Consider the following 15,701-nt stretch of genomic DNA (forward strand, 5'->3'; position numbering starts at 1 on the left):
TCCATATATCTACCTATCTACCTGTCTGTCTATCTATCTATCTATCTATCTATCTATCTATCTATCTATCTATCTATCTATCTATCTATCCATCCATCCATCCATCCATCTATCTATCTATACATCATAATGATAATGATTAACTTACAAAGTCTTGTCAATTTGGCTTCAAACTATCTTTTTCATTTATTTCATTTATTTACATTTCAGCCAAATTAATCTATTTGCTGTTCCCTGTACCTGGCATTGCATCTTCTCCCTCTATTTTCGCACAAGTCCCTCATATCTCCAATACTCTCTTTCCTTACTTTCACCTCTTGAAATTACTATTTTCCTTCCATGTCCAGTTTTGCTACCTTCTACATGAGGCTTTTCCTAATCTTCCCTGGTATTAGTGTTCTCCTCTACTACCTACAAAACTACTTTGTGTCTCTGTATATGTTTTTTTTTAAAATTATTTTATTCATGGTCTTTTTTCATCACTTCCCATTAATTGCTTTCCCCTTTCCCCTTTCTTGTACCAAATAAATAGTCAGGCAAGACAAATCAAAACATTTACCATGTCATAAAAAATATGTCTCAACTCTTACCTGTCTAGTCCACAATCTCTTGCTGAGAGGCATGAGATATTTTATTATTGGCATTTTTTTCATTACAATTTTAAATCAGAAAACGTCTCCTCCCACTTCCCTCCCATCCCCTAATAGAGAAGGAAAGAAAAAATAGTTTGTAATTTCTGTTACAAAAAATGTAGAGTCAAGCAAAACAAGCCTTGCATTGGCAACATTCAAAAAATGTCTCAATTTGCACTGAGTTTTTCACCTATCATGAGATGGGGAGCTTGTCTCATAATGAGTCCTCTGGAATAATGGTTGGTCATTGCACTGATCAGAGTTCCTAAGTCCTTCAAAGTTGCTTATTTTCATAATATTGTTACTGTTCTCCCAAATTCTCAATTTATTACGCATAAGTTTATATGACTTTTCCTGGAAACCACATCCTCTATAATTTTTTTTTATACCATGATAATATCCCATCACATTTATATATTATCATGTATTTAGACATTCCCCAGTTTATGGGCACCCCTTACTTCATTTTCTAATTCTTTGCCACTGCAAAAAGAACTGCTATAAATATTTTTGGTACATTATTGAAGTTTGTTTTGCTTAGGACTAATAATCTCTTCCTTAATCTACCTTATTCTTGTTCCCCCTTTCCCCCCACTTTCCTTGTTCAATGAAATAACTTCTGTTCTCTCTCTTTCTCTTTTTATTCTTAATCTCCTTTGACCAAATCAGATGAGACTGAAGTTCAAGTATTATCCATTCCCCCACCCCTTACTACTTTTTTTATAGACTTCTAGTATTGACTTCCATATCCTGATTATATAAAATAAGTTTTCTCTCTCCTTCCTCGCCTTCCCCTTCCCGTAGTATATTACTCTTCTCCCTTTTCATTCTTCTTTTAAGATCATCTCCTAGCCGCCCCAGTCCATTCTAATTTTCAACAGAACCACTCACAGCCCCTCTGTCTAATTAGACTTCCTCTATGACCCCTGATGACAAAAGATCAATGAGGGAACGTATTTAATTAGATTGAAAAATACTGAATTCCTATATTAGAATGTAAACCGTTTATCTTTCTTTAGTCTCTTATGATTGTTTACTCATGTTTACCTTTCTATGTTTCTCTTGATTACTATATATGTACCTCAAAGTTTCTATGTAATTCTGGTCTTTTGTTTTTTATTATTATCAGGAATACTTGGAATTCCTCTATTTAATAAAAGGTCTATTTTTCCTTCATAACAATTTATTTAGCTTTGCTGGGTAAATTACACTTGGTTGTAAGCCTATATCCTTTGCCTTCTGGAATATCATATTCCAAACTTTCCATTCCTTTGTAGTATGACTATAAAATTCATTCTTGGTACTTTCTGGATGCTTGACGTAACTTTTCTTTGACCCGAAAGATCTGAATTTTAGCTATAATGTTCCTAGGAGTTTTCATTTGGGGGTTCTTTGGGAAGGTGACTGGTAGATCCTTTCTATTTCCACTTTGCCCTCTGGTTCTAAAAGACCTGGAAAGTTTTCATTTAAGATTTCATGAAATATAATGTCTAGATTCTTTTTTTTTCTTTAGACATGGCTTTCAGGTAGTTCAGTGATTCTTAAATTTTTGCTCCTTGATCTATTTTTCATGTCAGTTGTTTTTGTTTTAACATAACTTACATTTTCTTTTATTTTTACAGTATTTTGACTTTAATATTTCTTGTTGTCTCATGGAGCAATGGCTTCTTTTTAGTCCATTCTAATTTTCTTTTCTTTTATTTTTTTGGAGGGCAATTGGGGTTAAGTGACTTGCCCAAGGTCACAGGCTAGTTTTTGTGTTAAGTGTCAGAGGCCGAATTTGAACTCAGGTCCTCCTGACTACAGGGCCAGTGCTCTATTCACTGTGCCACCTAGCCGCCCCAGTCCATTCTAATTTTCAAGGACTTTGTTGCTTGGCAAATTTTTGTACCCCTTATACAAACTGTTAATTCTCTTTCCAATTCTTTCTTCCATACTCTCATTTCTTTTCTAGATGTAATTCTCTAGTGCTCTCATTTATAAAAAGCATCCTAAATTCTTTTTTATATGTTCATTTCATCTCTTCCAGGAATTCTGGTTAAACTTATTTCCAAGCTATATTTTTCTTTGAGGTTTTAAAGATATTTTAGAATCTTCTTCTAGATTCTTGTGTGTCTTGAGGGCCCTGTTGTCATAATAGCTTTTTATGGGGGGATTCATTTTTGTTGTTTTCTCATTCTTCCAACCTACCTTCTAACTTCAGATTTTGTTAGAGCTGGGCTCTGTGAACTACTGAAGAGAATGTCTGGACTGGTTCTGCTGCTGCTTTCTTGGGGTATTGAGTATTGTGTTATTCCAGGATCCCAGGGATGACTCAGGCTGGGGAATTATATGCTTTTAGTGCTCCCAAAATGGTGTGATTCAGGGAAAAGTCTGATCTGTGCCCTGCTGCACAAATCTGCAAGTTTATGAACTAGGTTCATGTCTAAGTCAAGTGTTATAGACTTGCCTCATTTCTGCTAGACTACTGCAGGTTTCAGCCAGTATTAACCAGCTGGAAAGTTCTGCTGGTTCATACTAAGGAAACTGCATGCTCTGGTGTGACATTCCTGCCTTGCTTATTCACTAAAGATTTCAGAATGGGTTTGAAACTGGAACTAAGACCTTGTTCTGCCCCAGAAGTCTGAACCACATAGATTCTATTTGTTTTTGAATCTGCTCATTGCTCAATATCCAGGCTCAAGCTTGTGACTGCTCCTTCCCCTGGAATGCTACCCCTAGGTTCTGATCCCCTCCTTAGTTAGTCCAGGATTTGTAACCTGAAACTAGGTAGTAAGGGACAAAGTTTGCACCTGTTTCTGAACCTTATACAAGTTTAAGCCCATCTGTGTCTGACTTGGGACCTCATCTTGTCTTGGTACACTGCTTCTCTCTGTGTTGTAATGCTCCATAGGTCATTCCAAATCATTGCAGAATTCATATCTATTTCTCTATGCTAACATAATCTAGAAAAACAACTGGGTTGTTTTGGGTTTTCTTTTTGTCTTTCCTGATCAGGAGTCAGTCTGGTGCCTTTTTTATGTTTGGAGGAACTGTGGCAGCAAACTCAGTTGTATTTTCTGCTACTCTGTAATCTTGGATCTGCCACCTTTATATATACTTTTTTTTTTTGGAGGAGGGAGGGCAAGACAATTGGGGTTAAGTGACTTGCCCAAGGTCCCACAGCTAGTAAATGTGTCAAGTGTCTGAGGCCTAAATTGAACTCTGGTCTTCCTGACTCTAGGGCCTGTGCTCTATTCACTGCTCCACCTAGCTGCCCCTATACTTTCTTTACATACTTGGTAGCTTTTATATCTATGTATTTATTTCCCTACAGTAGAATATAAACTCCTGGCAGAGGCTCCCTCGGCTGTCCCGGGCCCTGCTGCTCTCTGCCAGACCTAGCCAGGCTCCTGCCTCCCCATGCCAATATGCGCGGTGCAGACCAACGAGCCGTGTTCCACGGTGCCTGATTCCTTGCTCAGCAAGCTCACAATGCAGCTGGCCAAAAGCCATGGGCAAGCCCACCCAGTACATCGCAGTGCACATCTCAGTCGACCAGCTGATGACCTTCGGGGGCTCCTCAGACCCATGTGCTCTGTGCAGCCTGCACAGCATCGGCAAGATTAGTGGGACCCAGAACAAGGCTTACAGCAAACAGCTCTGTGAGCTGCTCACCAAGCACCTCAAAATTGCCAGGTACAGGATCCATATCAATTACTACGACATGAACACCGCCAACGTGGGCTGGACTGGTTCTACCTTTGCCTGAGTGCCCCCCTGTTGTGCCCGCCCTGTGCCCTGGCTTGTGCCCATTTGCTGTCTGGTCATTCCCTTGTTCTTGTGTAGTTGAGAAACAATAAACTGCTTTTAGGTGTCAAAAAAAATTATTAAAAAAAGAATATAAACTCCTTAAGGGCAAAGACTTTTGTTTTTATATGCAAGTGCTTAACACAGTGCCTGGCAAACAAGTAAAATGCTTGTTGAACTGAATAAAACTGTGACTTAGGGAGTACAAGTATTATTATTTGCATTTTACAGATGAGGAAATTGAGATCTAAAGAAATGATTTATCCCAAATCACACAGCTAATGGTGTCAGAGCAACAACAAAAAAAATCAAATTTTTTCCCCTGTATATTGAAATGTCTCAGTACTCTTGTAATCACTGAAGATTATCATTTGCCTTAGGAAGCCCATTACTACAGGTGTTTTTCCCACTAAATATTTTAAAAATCTGGACTATGTTATCCTTGTGTTAATTTAATATATGACCTAGTACAAAACAGTCCTTCATTAATGGGGCTCTGTACTTTTCTCTCTCCAGGGTCATATAAATTCAATGTATTGACAAAGAAAATGTCTAAGTCAAATAAGCTTTAAGTTTCTCTTCTTCTGGGGGTCCAATAAAGATGCTATATGACTTAACCAAAAGGATATATTTGCATTAATGGCTATTTGTATTTTAACTTAAGAATAAGGACTACTGAGGTTACACTTCCAACATGCATGACTCCCAAAGCCTTACCTTTCTACTTGTTGGTATATTTAATAGGTTTAGAAATAGTCAGTGTATTTTTCATACCTCTTTCAGTTGAGCTTCTGCTTTTTGTAGGTTTATCTTATTTTCAGTGAGTTCTGAGTTTGCCTAGAACAAAAATCTTTTTTTTAATGGCATTAGGTGCTAGTACATTGATTCTCTGGAAGAGTGTGAGATCAGTTTGCTAAGAGATAATTATACTACAACAACTACTTGATTTTCCAAGCACTAATCATACCTGAGCATATTTTGTCTCCAGGGTTTTATTCAACTTGCGTAGTTCGTCATTCTCTGAACGAGTATCAGCAAGAGAATTTATTTCTTTTTGTAGCTGTTTAACTTTGGTCTAGAGAAAAAGAGAAAAAAAGAAAGGTAGCATAAACATCACGAACCCTCAACTCCTACCAAAAAATAAAAAGTTGGAAAGAAAGACAAAGTAGAAATCAAGCTGAAGGGCTGGGAACATATGGAAAATCCTTGATATTTTCACAAAATTGATGTATTTTTATAATACATGGAAATAACTTAGGATTTTTATAGTTTGTTTTAAGTTTAACTTGATGTAACTTATACATTCACATTTTTAAATGAGATTTTATAAGACATTTCTCTACTTCAGCTGACTTGTATAAGCAATAATCTGGACCTCTAGAGTAGGTGATTATAAATGCCAATGCCTACAAAGTAGACAGACAGAAGCAGGATATAGTCCTGTACTTAATGCACCTCATGATATACAGGTATAAGATTTCTGAGTAGTCTACAAGTCTTTTTTGCCTATTTTGTTCCTTGATTTCAAAACACATTTTCCTTTATTCCTGGTTTCACATTGAAGTCACCTAATATATCAAGGTACATTGTTGACTTGATTTAGATCTTATCGAGTTCTTCATATAACTATTATCCTCTGTAATGGATACTTGTGCATAAGCTACAATTATTTTTGTGGTGGTCTGTATGCTTTTGGTCACCATGACCTCCTAAAGTTGGGATACAAAATAATCATACTATGAAATTATGTTCTTATTGCCTTTGGGAACATTGTGGAACCAACTCTAGCAACTTCTTTACTTACCTCTCCAAGGAGCTAACAGCTCATCTTCAATTTAGTTGTGAAATGTTTAACATCTTTGGATTTTATTTATAGTAAAATGTCAATAATCATATAGATCAATTCTGCCAGTAGTATATCAATATAATAGACTTTGGATAAAGGCAACATGTTGAAAGTACTAACAGTTAGATTAATTATCTGTGGGTAGTCTTTAAAAGTGTGATACTTGGTATCTTCTACTTTCTTTTCTGTTTCTATGCTATTGTGGAAGCAGAAGGGGGCCTTAAAAGATTGAGGTCAATTTTGCATTTTTGTTCCATTTCATGGCTCCCTATGGCTAAAAAATAATTACTACCTGGGGGCCAACCGTGCTCATACTTGAGTAGGCTGACCTTCAAATAGGCTAGTTCTTTGACAAAAAGGCTAAACCTAATGCCTTTCAAGCTTGGCAGGACCTGCCAGAGCTTGTGTGCCACTGCTGGACTTTAGTCAAGTGACTACTTTATCTGAGAAGAGAAATGGAAGATGTTGTCTGTAGCAAATAATACAACATCACAAAAATGACTACATCTTTATAGATAGGAAGTAATTGGTTGTAGCTGTAACATGTTTGTGTGCAGTCAGAATATTGGACTATTAGTTGGTTAGGCAATAATCAATAAGCATTTATTAAGCATGCCCTACATGCCAGGCATTGTGCTAGGCAGTAAGGATACAATCTCTATTCTTGAGGAATTTGCATATTCTAACATTTTAGGAAAAAGGATCAAGAAAGAAGGTATCACTAAAGAACTAAGCTGTCCCAACCTGTCAATTTATAAAAATGACAAATTGATAAAGTACAGGTATTTCCTCTAACTAGTACTTTTTCCCTAGAAACTGATGCCAAACCTCAAGCACTTACATCCACCCTTTCTTTGAATATCCCAAAAGTCCAGGGCCCCCATTTCCAGGACAATTCAGAAATTAAAAGCCTGTTTTGTGTTTGATGCACAAATTTCCAAATGGAAATCCCAGATCTGAAGGGAGTAAACCAATGAGGTAAATTTACAAAAAAAAACACTTTTAATAAATATAAATTTGGTTGCTGTCCTTCATTCTTTTTTTGTTTGTTTCCTTTTAGTTTACAGTATTCAATTCCACAATTCCTTGAGTTTCACATTTTGTCCCCCCTCCTTCCACTCCCCCCCATGGTGGCATATAGTCAAGTATAGGATCTGTAAATGCTTTCACATTATACATTAGTCAGGTTATAAAGATGGATTGTATCAGCTGGAATGAAAAATGGTAAAGAGGACATAAAACCAAATAAGAGAAGGAAAAAGATAAGGTATTTTGCTTCCACCTGGATATAAACTCAGTTCTTTCTAGTTCTTTCTCTGGATGCACATATTTCTCTCTATCATGAGTCTTTTGGGATTGACTTATATCACTGCATTGCTGAGAGGAGTCCAGTCTATCAAAGTTGGTCATCACACATATGTTGTGTCTGTAATTGTGTACACATTTCTCCTGGTTCTACTCTTCTCACTCAGCATCAGTTTGTATAAGCATCTCCAGGTAAATATGAAGACCATCTGCTCCTCATGCTGTCCTTCATTCTTGAATAGGACCAAAATGACATCATTATGTTAGAGTAAAGTTAGTGTGTCCAACTGTGGTTGATCAGACCAATATGAGCTCAGAATGCTCTACCACAGGTCAGGCACAAATAGTACATGTGAACATTTGGGGTGGATTCTCTAAATTTGTACATCTTGTGTTTTTTTTAAGCTGCTTCAATTCTGCTCTGCTCATAGAGCACAGCATCTTCTCTGATGATGGCACACCATGCTGGGTGGTTCTGTGCCAGTGTTTCCCATGTCACACAATTCAAAGTTCTTACAAGAGATCTTGAGAGTGTCCTTGTGTCACTTTTTCTGACCACCATATGAGCATTTGCCCTGGGTGAGTTCTCTTTTTGGCAAGCATATGTTTGGCACAATGTGGCCATCCCATTGGAGTTGTACTCTGTGAAGCAGAGTTTGAATGCTGTTGCAGCAATCACCCCAGCATCCCCAGGATGGCTGCCAACACAGGTTCTTAGATCTGCTTTTTTAAAGGAAAGCAACTCAAAATGTGTTAACAATCTTGCTTTAATCAATCAAACATTTCATTTACCTAGTTCAGAGAAAAAAAGGTCAGCACCCTGAACTTCAGAGTATACAGACAGAAACATTTCAAGCAGACAGGCCTCCAACTGTCCAACCATTACATCCATACCAAATCACTGTTACCAGAGAGGGAAGCATCAACATCTAGGTTTTCAAAGCCGGGGGGCTCTCAACGGCTGCTCAGAGTCTCATCTGGTCAAATCACACAACACTTCTCAAAGTGAGCCCCAAAACAAAGTCTCACATCAGGGATTATATAGCCTTCTCCTGGGTCAGAGAATGTAACAACCTTCTTGACCCACTGCCCAATCACAAAGTATCTCATGAAAAAACAAGCCTCCCACCACAGGCTCCAGGTGCACTTAACCTAGGGGCAGGGAAGATCTTAAAAATTTACATTCCTGTAACAAATGCTTGGCAGGTTAGTTCAGAAAGGATCTCAGTGTCTGGTATCTTATCCTGCCAGGTGATCTTAAGAATCTTCCTAAGACAATTCAAATGGAAGCAATTCAGTTTCCTGGCATGGCACTGGTCCAGATTTCACAGGCATACAATGAGGTCAGTACAACAGCTCTATAGACCTTCAGTTTGGTAGTTAGGCTATAATACTTCGTCTCTCCCACACTTTCCTTCATAGTCACCCAAACACTGAGCTAACTCTGGCAATGCATATGTCAACCTTATCAATGTGTACATCCCTGGAAAGTATACTGCCAAGGTAAGTGAACTTATTCACAGTATTCAAAACTTCTCCATTTCCTGTAATTGATGGTTCCACATATGAATGGTGTGGTGCTGGCTGATGGAACGCCTGTGTTTTCTTGGTGTTAATTGTTAGGCCAAAATTAGCACAAGCAGCAGAGATAGACAATGGAGGTGTCCTTGAACTCCTGGGAATAACCTCCTCTTGCCATATAACCTAGAAAATTTTAGTCAGCTTTTGCATGAGCAATGGATCCTACATACACACCTTGTAAATCTCAGCTGGAATAGAATTAGCACCAGATGTTTTGCCACACAAAAGGAGCCTGATGGCATTCAAAAACTCCTTTTTTCAGCTGTAAATTCATCTAGGGAAGGATTGAATGCAACCTGAAATAAACAGATAGTGCCTTCAGCATTGATTGATGATGGTCTGTTGAGAATACTAGGGGTGGTGCAGTGAATAGAGCACCAGCCCTGGAGTCAGGAGGACCTGAGTTCAAATCTGATCTCAGACACTTAACACAAAAACTAGTCATGTGACCTTGGACAAGTCACTTAACCCCAATTGCCCTCCAAAAAGCAAAAAAAAAAAAAAGAGAGAGAGAGAGAGAATACTATTGGAAGTGTTCAGCTCATCTCTCTAGGATGATATCCTTATCACTAATCAATGTGGCTCCATTAGCACTGAGTAGTTGAGATGCACCATAGGTCTCTGGCCCATAAATAGCCTTCAGGTCAAAATAAACGTGTTTTGAATTATAGCTATCCACATAAAAATTATTACTATCCACATTTCATTTGCCTCCTTACTGAGCCAAAAATCCCACATCTCTCTAAGTTTTGCTAGTACTTTACTTTTGATGGAGTTAATTGCTGCCTTCTTAGGGATGGATGAACTGTCCTGCTGGTAAATCCTGTGGAGTTCCCATTTTTCATCTATCAGCTTTTCTGAATTTCCCCATAATTTTTGTCAAAGCGGTCTTGATGTTTGCACATGTTCTGATCCAGCTGAGCAAGTGCAGTCCTGTACACCAAATTTCTGAAAGCTGCCTACTCCTTTTCTGCTTCACTGTTGCCAACTGTGTGTTGGATCAACTTTCCTTCCAAGTTAGCAACAAACTGTTCTCAGGGAAGGGCTCTAACCTGTTGACATTAATTCTTCTGCTAGTCATTTTGCCTTGGGGTCATCACTTTTGTTGAATGTGAACATTTAGCTTGGATAGGATAAGTCTATGATCAATACAGCACTCTACACCACACATTGCCTTTGTTACTCTGACATTCTGTCTCTTCTTATAATCATATGGTCTATTAAATGCCAATGTTTGCTGCAAGGGTACATTTACAAAGTTTTATTATGTTTAGGTAAATAGGAGACAGTGTTGGTGATGAAGAGGTCATGAGATGCACAAGTTTTCAGCAGTAAGTGACCACTGCTATTGCTGTTTCCAGCTCCATTCCTCCCCAGGACTCCCTGCCATGTCTGGTAGTCTGAGCCTACCCTAGCATTAAAGTCACCCAGAATTTTAAATTTGTCCTCTTTCGGCACAATGATGATAAGGGTCTCCAGGGCTTCATGAAATTTTTCTTTGACCTCATCAGGGCTCATCATGGTGGGAGCATAGGCACTGATGATGGTGATGTGGTATTTTCCTGCAAGTGGCAATCTCATTGTCATGAGCATGTCGTTCTCTCCTTTTGGTAGGCATACAAGCTTATTGACTAGATTAATTTTGATTGCAAAACCTATGCCAGGTTCATAGCACTCCTCTTCACTGTGGCCACTCTAGAAAAACATGTATCTAGCTCCAACTTCAGTAAGCTGGACTTCATTTTCCAGCCATGTTTCACTGAGGGTTGCTATTTGGATATGATACCTGCTGAGTTCTCATACAACAGCTGTTTGTTTTTCATATCTACTGGACTTTGTGTTGTCTGTAGGCATATGCACATTCCGTGTACCAATGGAGAGTGGAATCATCTTTGTAGAAGTTTTTGTACATTTTTTGTGTTTGGACCAGAGTGTGGGATCCCCAGCTGCCTTGGTAATCAGGCCAGTGTTAGGTAAGCAGACAATTTTTAGGGCACCTTTTCTAGTCCCCTCCTCACACCAGGAGGTGAGCAGTGTGATCCTTACAAAGATTACTCAAAAACCCAGGGGGCTGGCAAATCCCACTGCTACTTCCAGTGAGATGACCATATGGTCTGGGCTGCTGTCCACACCTGCTGCTTTGTCATTTGCCTGTTGCCATGGGACTTTGAGATATTAAAGTGGTGGGGGTGATGTCTTTTGATTCATGCGCAAACTGGATTTAAGTAAGGCAGAGTTGCACAAAGTCATTGACCTCACTCTCTCTTCCAGAGTCATCACAATCTAGTGGCAGGGCAGAGTCAAGATGACTGGTGATGGCTCGAGATGCAGGGGATGACCTTTGCACGTTCAATGTCTAACCAAGCTCTAAGTGCTCTACAGCATCTGCTCCAGCTGCCTTCATGGCCATTGGAACAAATTGTTCTCATTCATCCATTCCACCAAGGGAACTCTTCACATGCTTGAAGTAGACACCCCAACACTTTTGAGACCCCTTTGAGACAGACCCCTGGTTTAGCCCATCTGCGACAACAGTCTACTGGGGTGTGGCTCCTGTGCATGCTACAGTTACTTGGAGCCACGGATGAGTTAGGTGGAACAAGTGGTCACCAAAGGTGGAAAGTTGCCCTGAAAAGTGCTGGGAAGATCTCATACCAGGTTTTCACTGAATACACCCTACACCCCACTAAATATAAACAAAGCAAAGATATACATTGAACAAGGATATGTAGGTACAGCTCTCCAAAGTCCAGCTATGGAGACATATTCAGGTCAATATATCAGCAAAAGCCTGGCAGGAACAAACGATCTGTCAAATCTAGAGAGCTATCCTCCCTTCATAATACTGGTTAATATTAAATTCCTCCAAAAGCAGGCCTTAATGCATATAGCCTTTCCCTGTTTTGCAACTAAAGATTATGCTTGAACATTAAATCATGGATATAATGCAGCCTAATCAGCCCTTCAAGGTCTAAGGCCTGGGCAAAACAAATTAGAAAAGGCCTTCTTTCCACATATTCCTCCTCCTTGTCCTCAGTGAAATTTCAATTACCCTGCCCTATATCACTATGTGCTATTTGCTATTATCTACATATCATTTACTGTTCCAGCCTCCTTCACTACCAAGGACCCAATTAGATAAGTTTTGCTGTTACTGAAAAGAAGTGCTGTTTTCCACGATATCAATATATGGCTAAGACCCTGGCCATATCCTGGCCTGCACTGGGATTGTGACAGAAATGTAGAGTGAAGTGACCCTGTGATTGCCAGGACTTGATGAGTCCTGTACTACATACCACGGAAATAGTCTATATACCATGGAAATAGTTATCATTCCTCTTGATTCTATCATCAACTTATTTCCTGGGTTGTGACAGAGAGGTATAGAAGAGCAAAGTGACTGTTGACATGTATTCAGTAACATCCTTCAAGATCAGAATATTACCAATGACACATACCTACCTGTTTCTTCACTGATCAAATGAATAAACTAATCAATTTATACTTTTCTTATCTCATGTCTAATAAAATCCTACCTTCTTTATGCTAATACCTGTAATTCAGAGTACAGAGATCCTGAAGCCATCTTCTATCATCAGAAAGAAAAGTAGAACCCTCACATTTCAACTCTTGCCACCTTAGTACCTGAAGTCAAATGAGGAAGAGTGGTAGCAGCCATTGGAAAGAATTGCTAGATCTGACTAAATATACTCAAATCTGTGATCTCAGTGACTTAGGAGTTCTCTCTGATGATCCAGATTGCAACCCATTGATGATGACCTATCCCGTGTGTTTCTTGTTCAGTTTTCCAAAAGTTCAATACAGCTGACATGCCAGAGGTCTTCCTTGTTTTCTCCTGATATCACCAAGGTAAAGAACACTGTGGTTCCACTTAGCACTCTTGCACTTGCCACATGTCCAAACTATCTACTCTTCCTATGATGTAGCTATTTTATATTTGTTAGATTTGTCCAAATATGAGAGAAACATCAAAGTCTCTAGAGAATACTAGGTTTACTATGCCATCTTGTAATTAATTTTCCTTTACAAATTCAGAGGCTATGGTACTAGGAGCATATATGTTTTACATATATGTTTACTGTCTGTGGTTCCTCTCAGAATAAAGTAATTTTCTTGTTGTCTTTATTTTGTGAATTTTTGTTTTTGTTTTATCTGATAGAATGATTACAACTCTTACTTTTTTGAATTCACCCAAAGCATGTAAATTTTGTTCCAGCATCTCATTTTTATTCTGTGTATGTCTTTACATTTTTAGGTTAAGTTTCTTGAAAGCAAGAGATTATAGGGTATTGTTTTTTTATTCAATCTGTCATTTTCGTTTTATTGGGTTGTTTAATTCATTCATATATAAAGCTATGAGTTAGGTTTATATTTCCTCCAATTTTGTCTAATTATGGCAACCCTATTCTCTCTTCCTCTCACTCTCAAGCCCCATCTCCTCTTATTTGTCAACTTTTCCCCTAGTTTTTTATTTTTGCTTAACTTATTCATTTTTATTTCTGTCTTTTATTTATCTACTCCCTTTTTTCTCTCAGCTAAGCAGTTAATTAAAATCTTTACTCTCTTCTCTACTTCAACTTCTTTTGTTGTTGTTTTTTCATTTTCAGTACCTTTTTCTAACAAAGTCCATTTTCCTCATTTTCTTCTTTAATTTTCTTTCCCTTCTGTTTTTTGTCAACTTTTACTTTTCTGTCATGGTTCTTTTACTTATCTATTTCCTTCTTTAGTGTTTTTGTTCCTCATAGAAACAAAGCTTTAAAGTACCTATTTTTAGTTATCTTTTCTAAACAATTTCTGTTATTGCCTCATAGATCTTATCACCTTTCCCTTTTTCCATTTTGTCCAACTCTTAGAAGCATCAATTCCTGTAGTAGATAGAATATACATATGGCCTCATGACAGAAATTTCCTTGTGTCCTTAATCACATGGTCCATTTCAATCCTCTCTGCTCTCTCATGATTGTACTATTTCCCATTTGCCATGAAATTTCTCTGAATTCTATGCCTTATCACTCTTCTGGATGCTGGTTGTCCTAGGACCAACTGATTCTTCTCCTGAGGCAGGATACCATCACTGGAGGCATGACACTCTCTCAAAGGTAATCTCTTGAGCACCATATCCCTATAAAAATGTATTGTAATACTCCTGTCCTGTATTACAGAATATATATTTCCCTCCATAGAAATGCTCTTCAATGAGACTAACTCCTACCAGTGACTTGAGATTTAACCCTTTTTTCCTCTAATTTCAATCTCTCCTTTTACCAGTTCACCTACTATATGATAGAACCCTTTTCTTAAGAGACTATGGGTGTTCTTTTTCCTTCACTATTTGCCAAACACATGCTAAGGATGTATCATTCATTCCTCTCAGTATTCTCTCTCCCCTTTCCACTTTTATGTACTCTTCCATTTTGTCATTTATTCCAACAACAACAACAACAACAACAAAAAAAACCCAACCCCAAACCAAAACCATATTCAACTATAAGAGAGGGGAATTGGTTAAGATGTTTATTAGTCTATAGTGTTTCAGGTCTACTCTTGTACTATTATTTATCCTATATAAGCTCCCCTTTCATCTTTAACCCTTTGGGTACTTGTAGAACGAAATCTCTCATTGGTACTTCTGTGTTATTTTTGTTGTGTTTTTAACTCTATAGGTGTCTTTCTCTTTCTGGTTTTTTGCTTTTCCTCATAATAGTTTCTAGAGATGGGGCATTGCCCAACTGGAACTGGCTAGTTGGGTCCCCAGTGGGGCAGCTACTACTAGTTATAGATTGTTGTTTGTCCTTTGTTCTCAAAGAGGACCAATGATCTCAGGAAGGTCAGGTGATGTATTGACTTGTAACTGAATTGGATTTCAGAGAGGCAGGGATGAGGGTCTTCCTCTCCCGTATTGATTTTTTTTTTTGACTAGGCAAAAGAGATCATTCTTTGCCTCATTTCTTACCCAGCCTTAATCACTGAATGGGTGTTGCCTCAGACAAACTGAGACCTGCAAAAGAATTTAACTTAAAAAGGCCCAGGTCTTTTTTGATGACCAATGCATCTGGAGTCATCTCCAGTTGCCCTGATCTATATCTTGCTACTAGACCCAGAAGGCTCCACAGGAGTGAGTGAGGCTGGTGACTTTGTACAGCCCTGTCTCACTTAAATCCAATTCACTTGCAGGTCAGGAGAGCACCTCCCTCATGCCATTGGTCTTTTTCAAGAATGAAGGACAAACAACAAATAAGAGATGGGGTAATTTATTTTGTTACTCATTTCCTTGGTGGCTGTATTTACTCATCTTTTTGTGATTTGTTATTTGTGGCATTTACAAATTGAGTAATTTACTCTTGTCTTTTTTTTCCTTTTTTTGTAGGAATACTTTAAATGCTTCTCTTTTATTGAACATCTGTTGTTTTCCATTCATGATTAGGTATAATTCTATAGGTTATACAATGCTGGGTTGCATCAAGCTCTTCTGAATTTTAGAACGTTATTCCATTACATTCTGCAGTTTTTGGTGGGTGCAGAACAGT

General features: G+C 38.3%; 1 protein-coding gene and 1 pseudogene across 1 annotated transcript in view; one reads left to right on the plus strand and one right to left on the minus strand.

Annotated features, from left to right (window-relative positions):
• CCDC150 (coiled-coil domain containing 150) overlaps nt 1-15,701 on the minus strand; it is a 127,290-nt gene that overhangs the window by 60,350 nt on the left and 51,239 nt on the right. Inside the window, exon 15 of the mRNA XM_069070165.1 lies at nt 5,389-5,496. Coding sequence (XP_068926266.1) covers nt 5,389-5,496 — 108 coding nt within the window. The remainder of the gene's footprint in view (nt 1-5,388; nt 5,497-15,701) is intronic.
• On the plus strand, nt 3,889-4,498 carry LOC138147718 (macrophage migration inhibitory factor-like; annotated as a pseudogene).

The sequence above is a fragment of the Petaurus breviceps genome, unplaced genomic scaffold (assembly GCF_028583685.1).
Source record: "Petaurus breviceps papuanus isolate PSGF00001 unplaced genomic scaffold, PetGlider_PUasm1.0 90804, whole genome shotgun sequence".
Taxonomy (NCBI): Eukaryota; Metazoa; Chordata; class Mammalia; order Diprotodontia; family Petauridae; genus Petaurus; species Petaurus breviceps.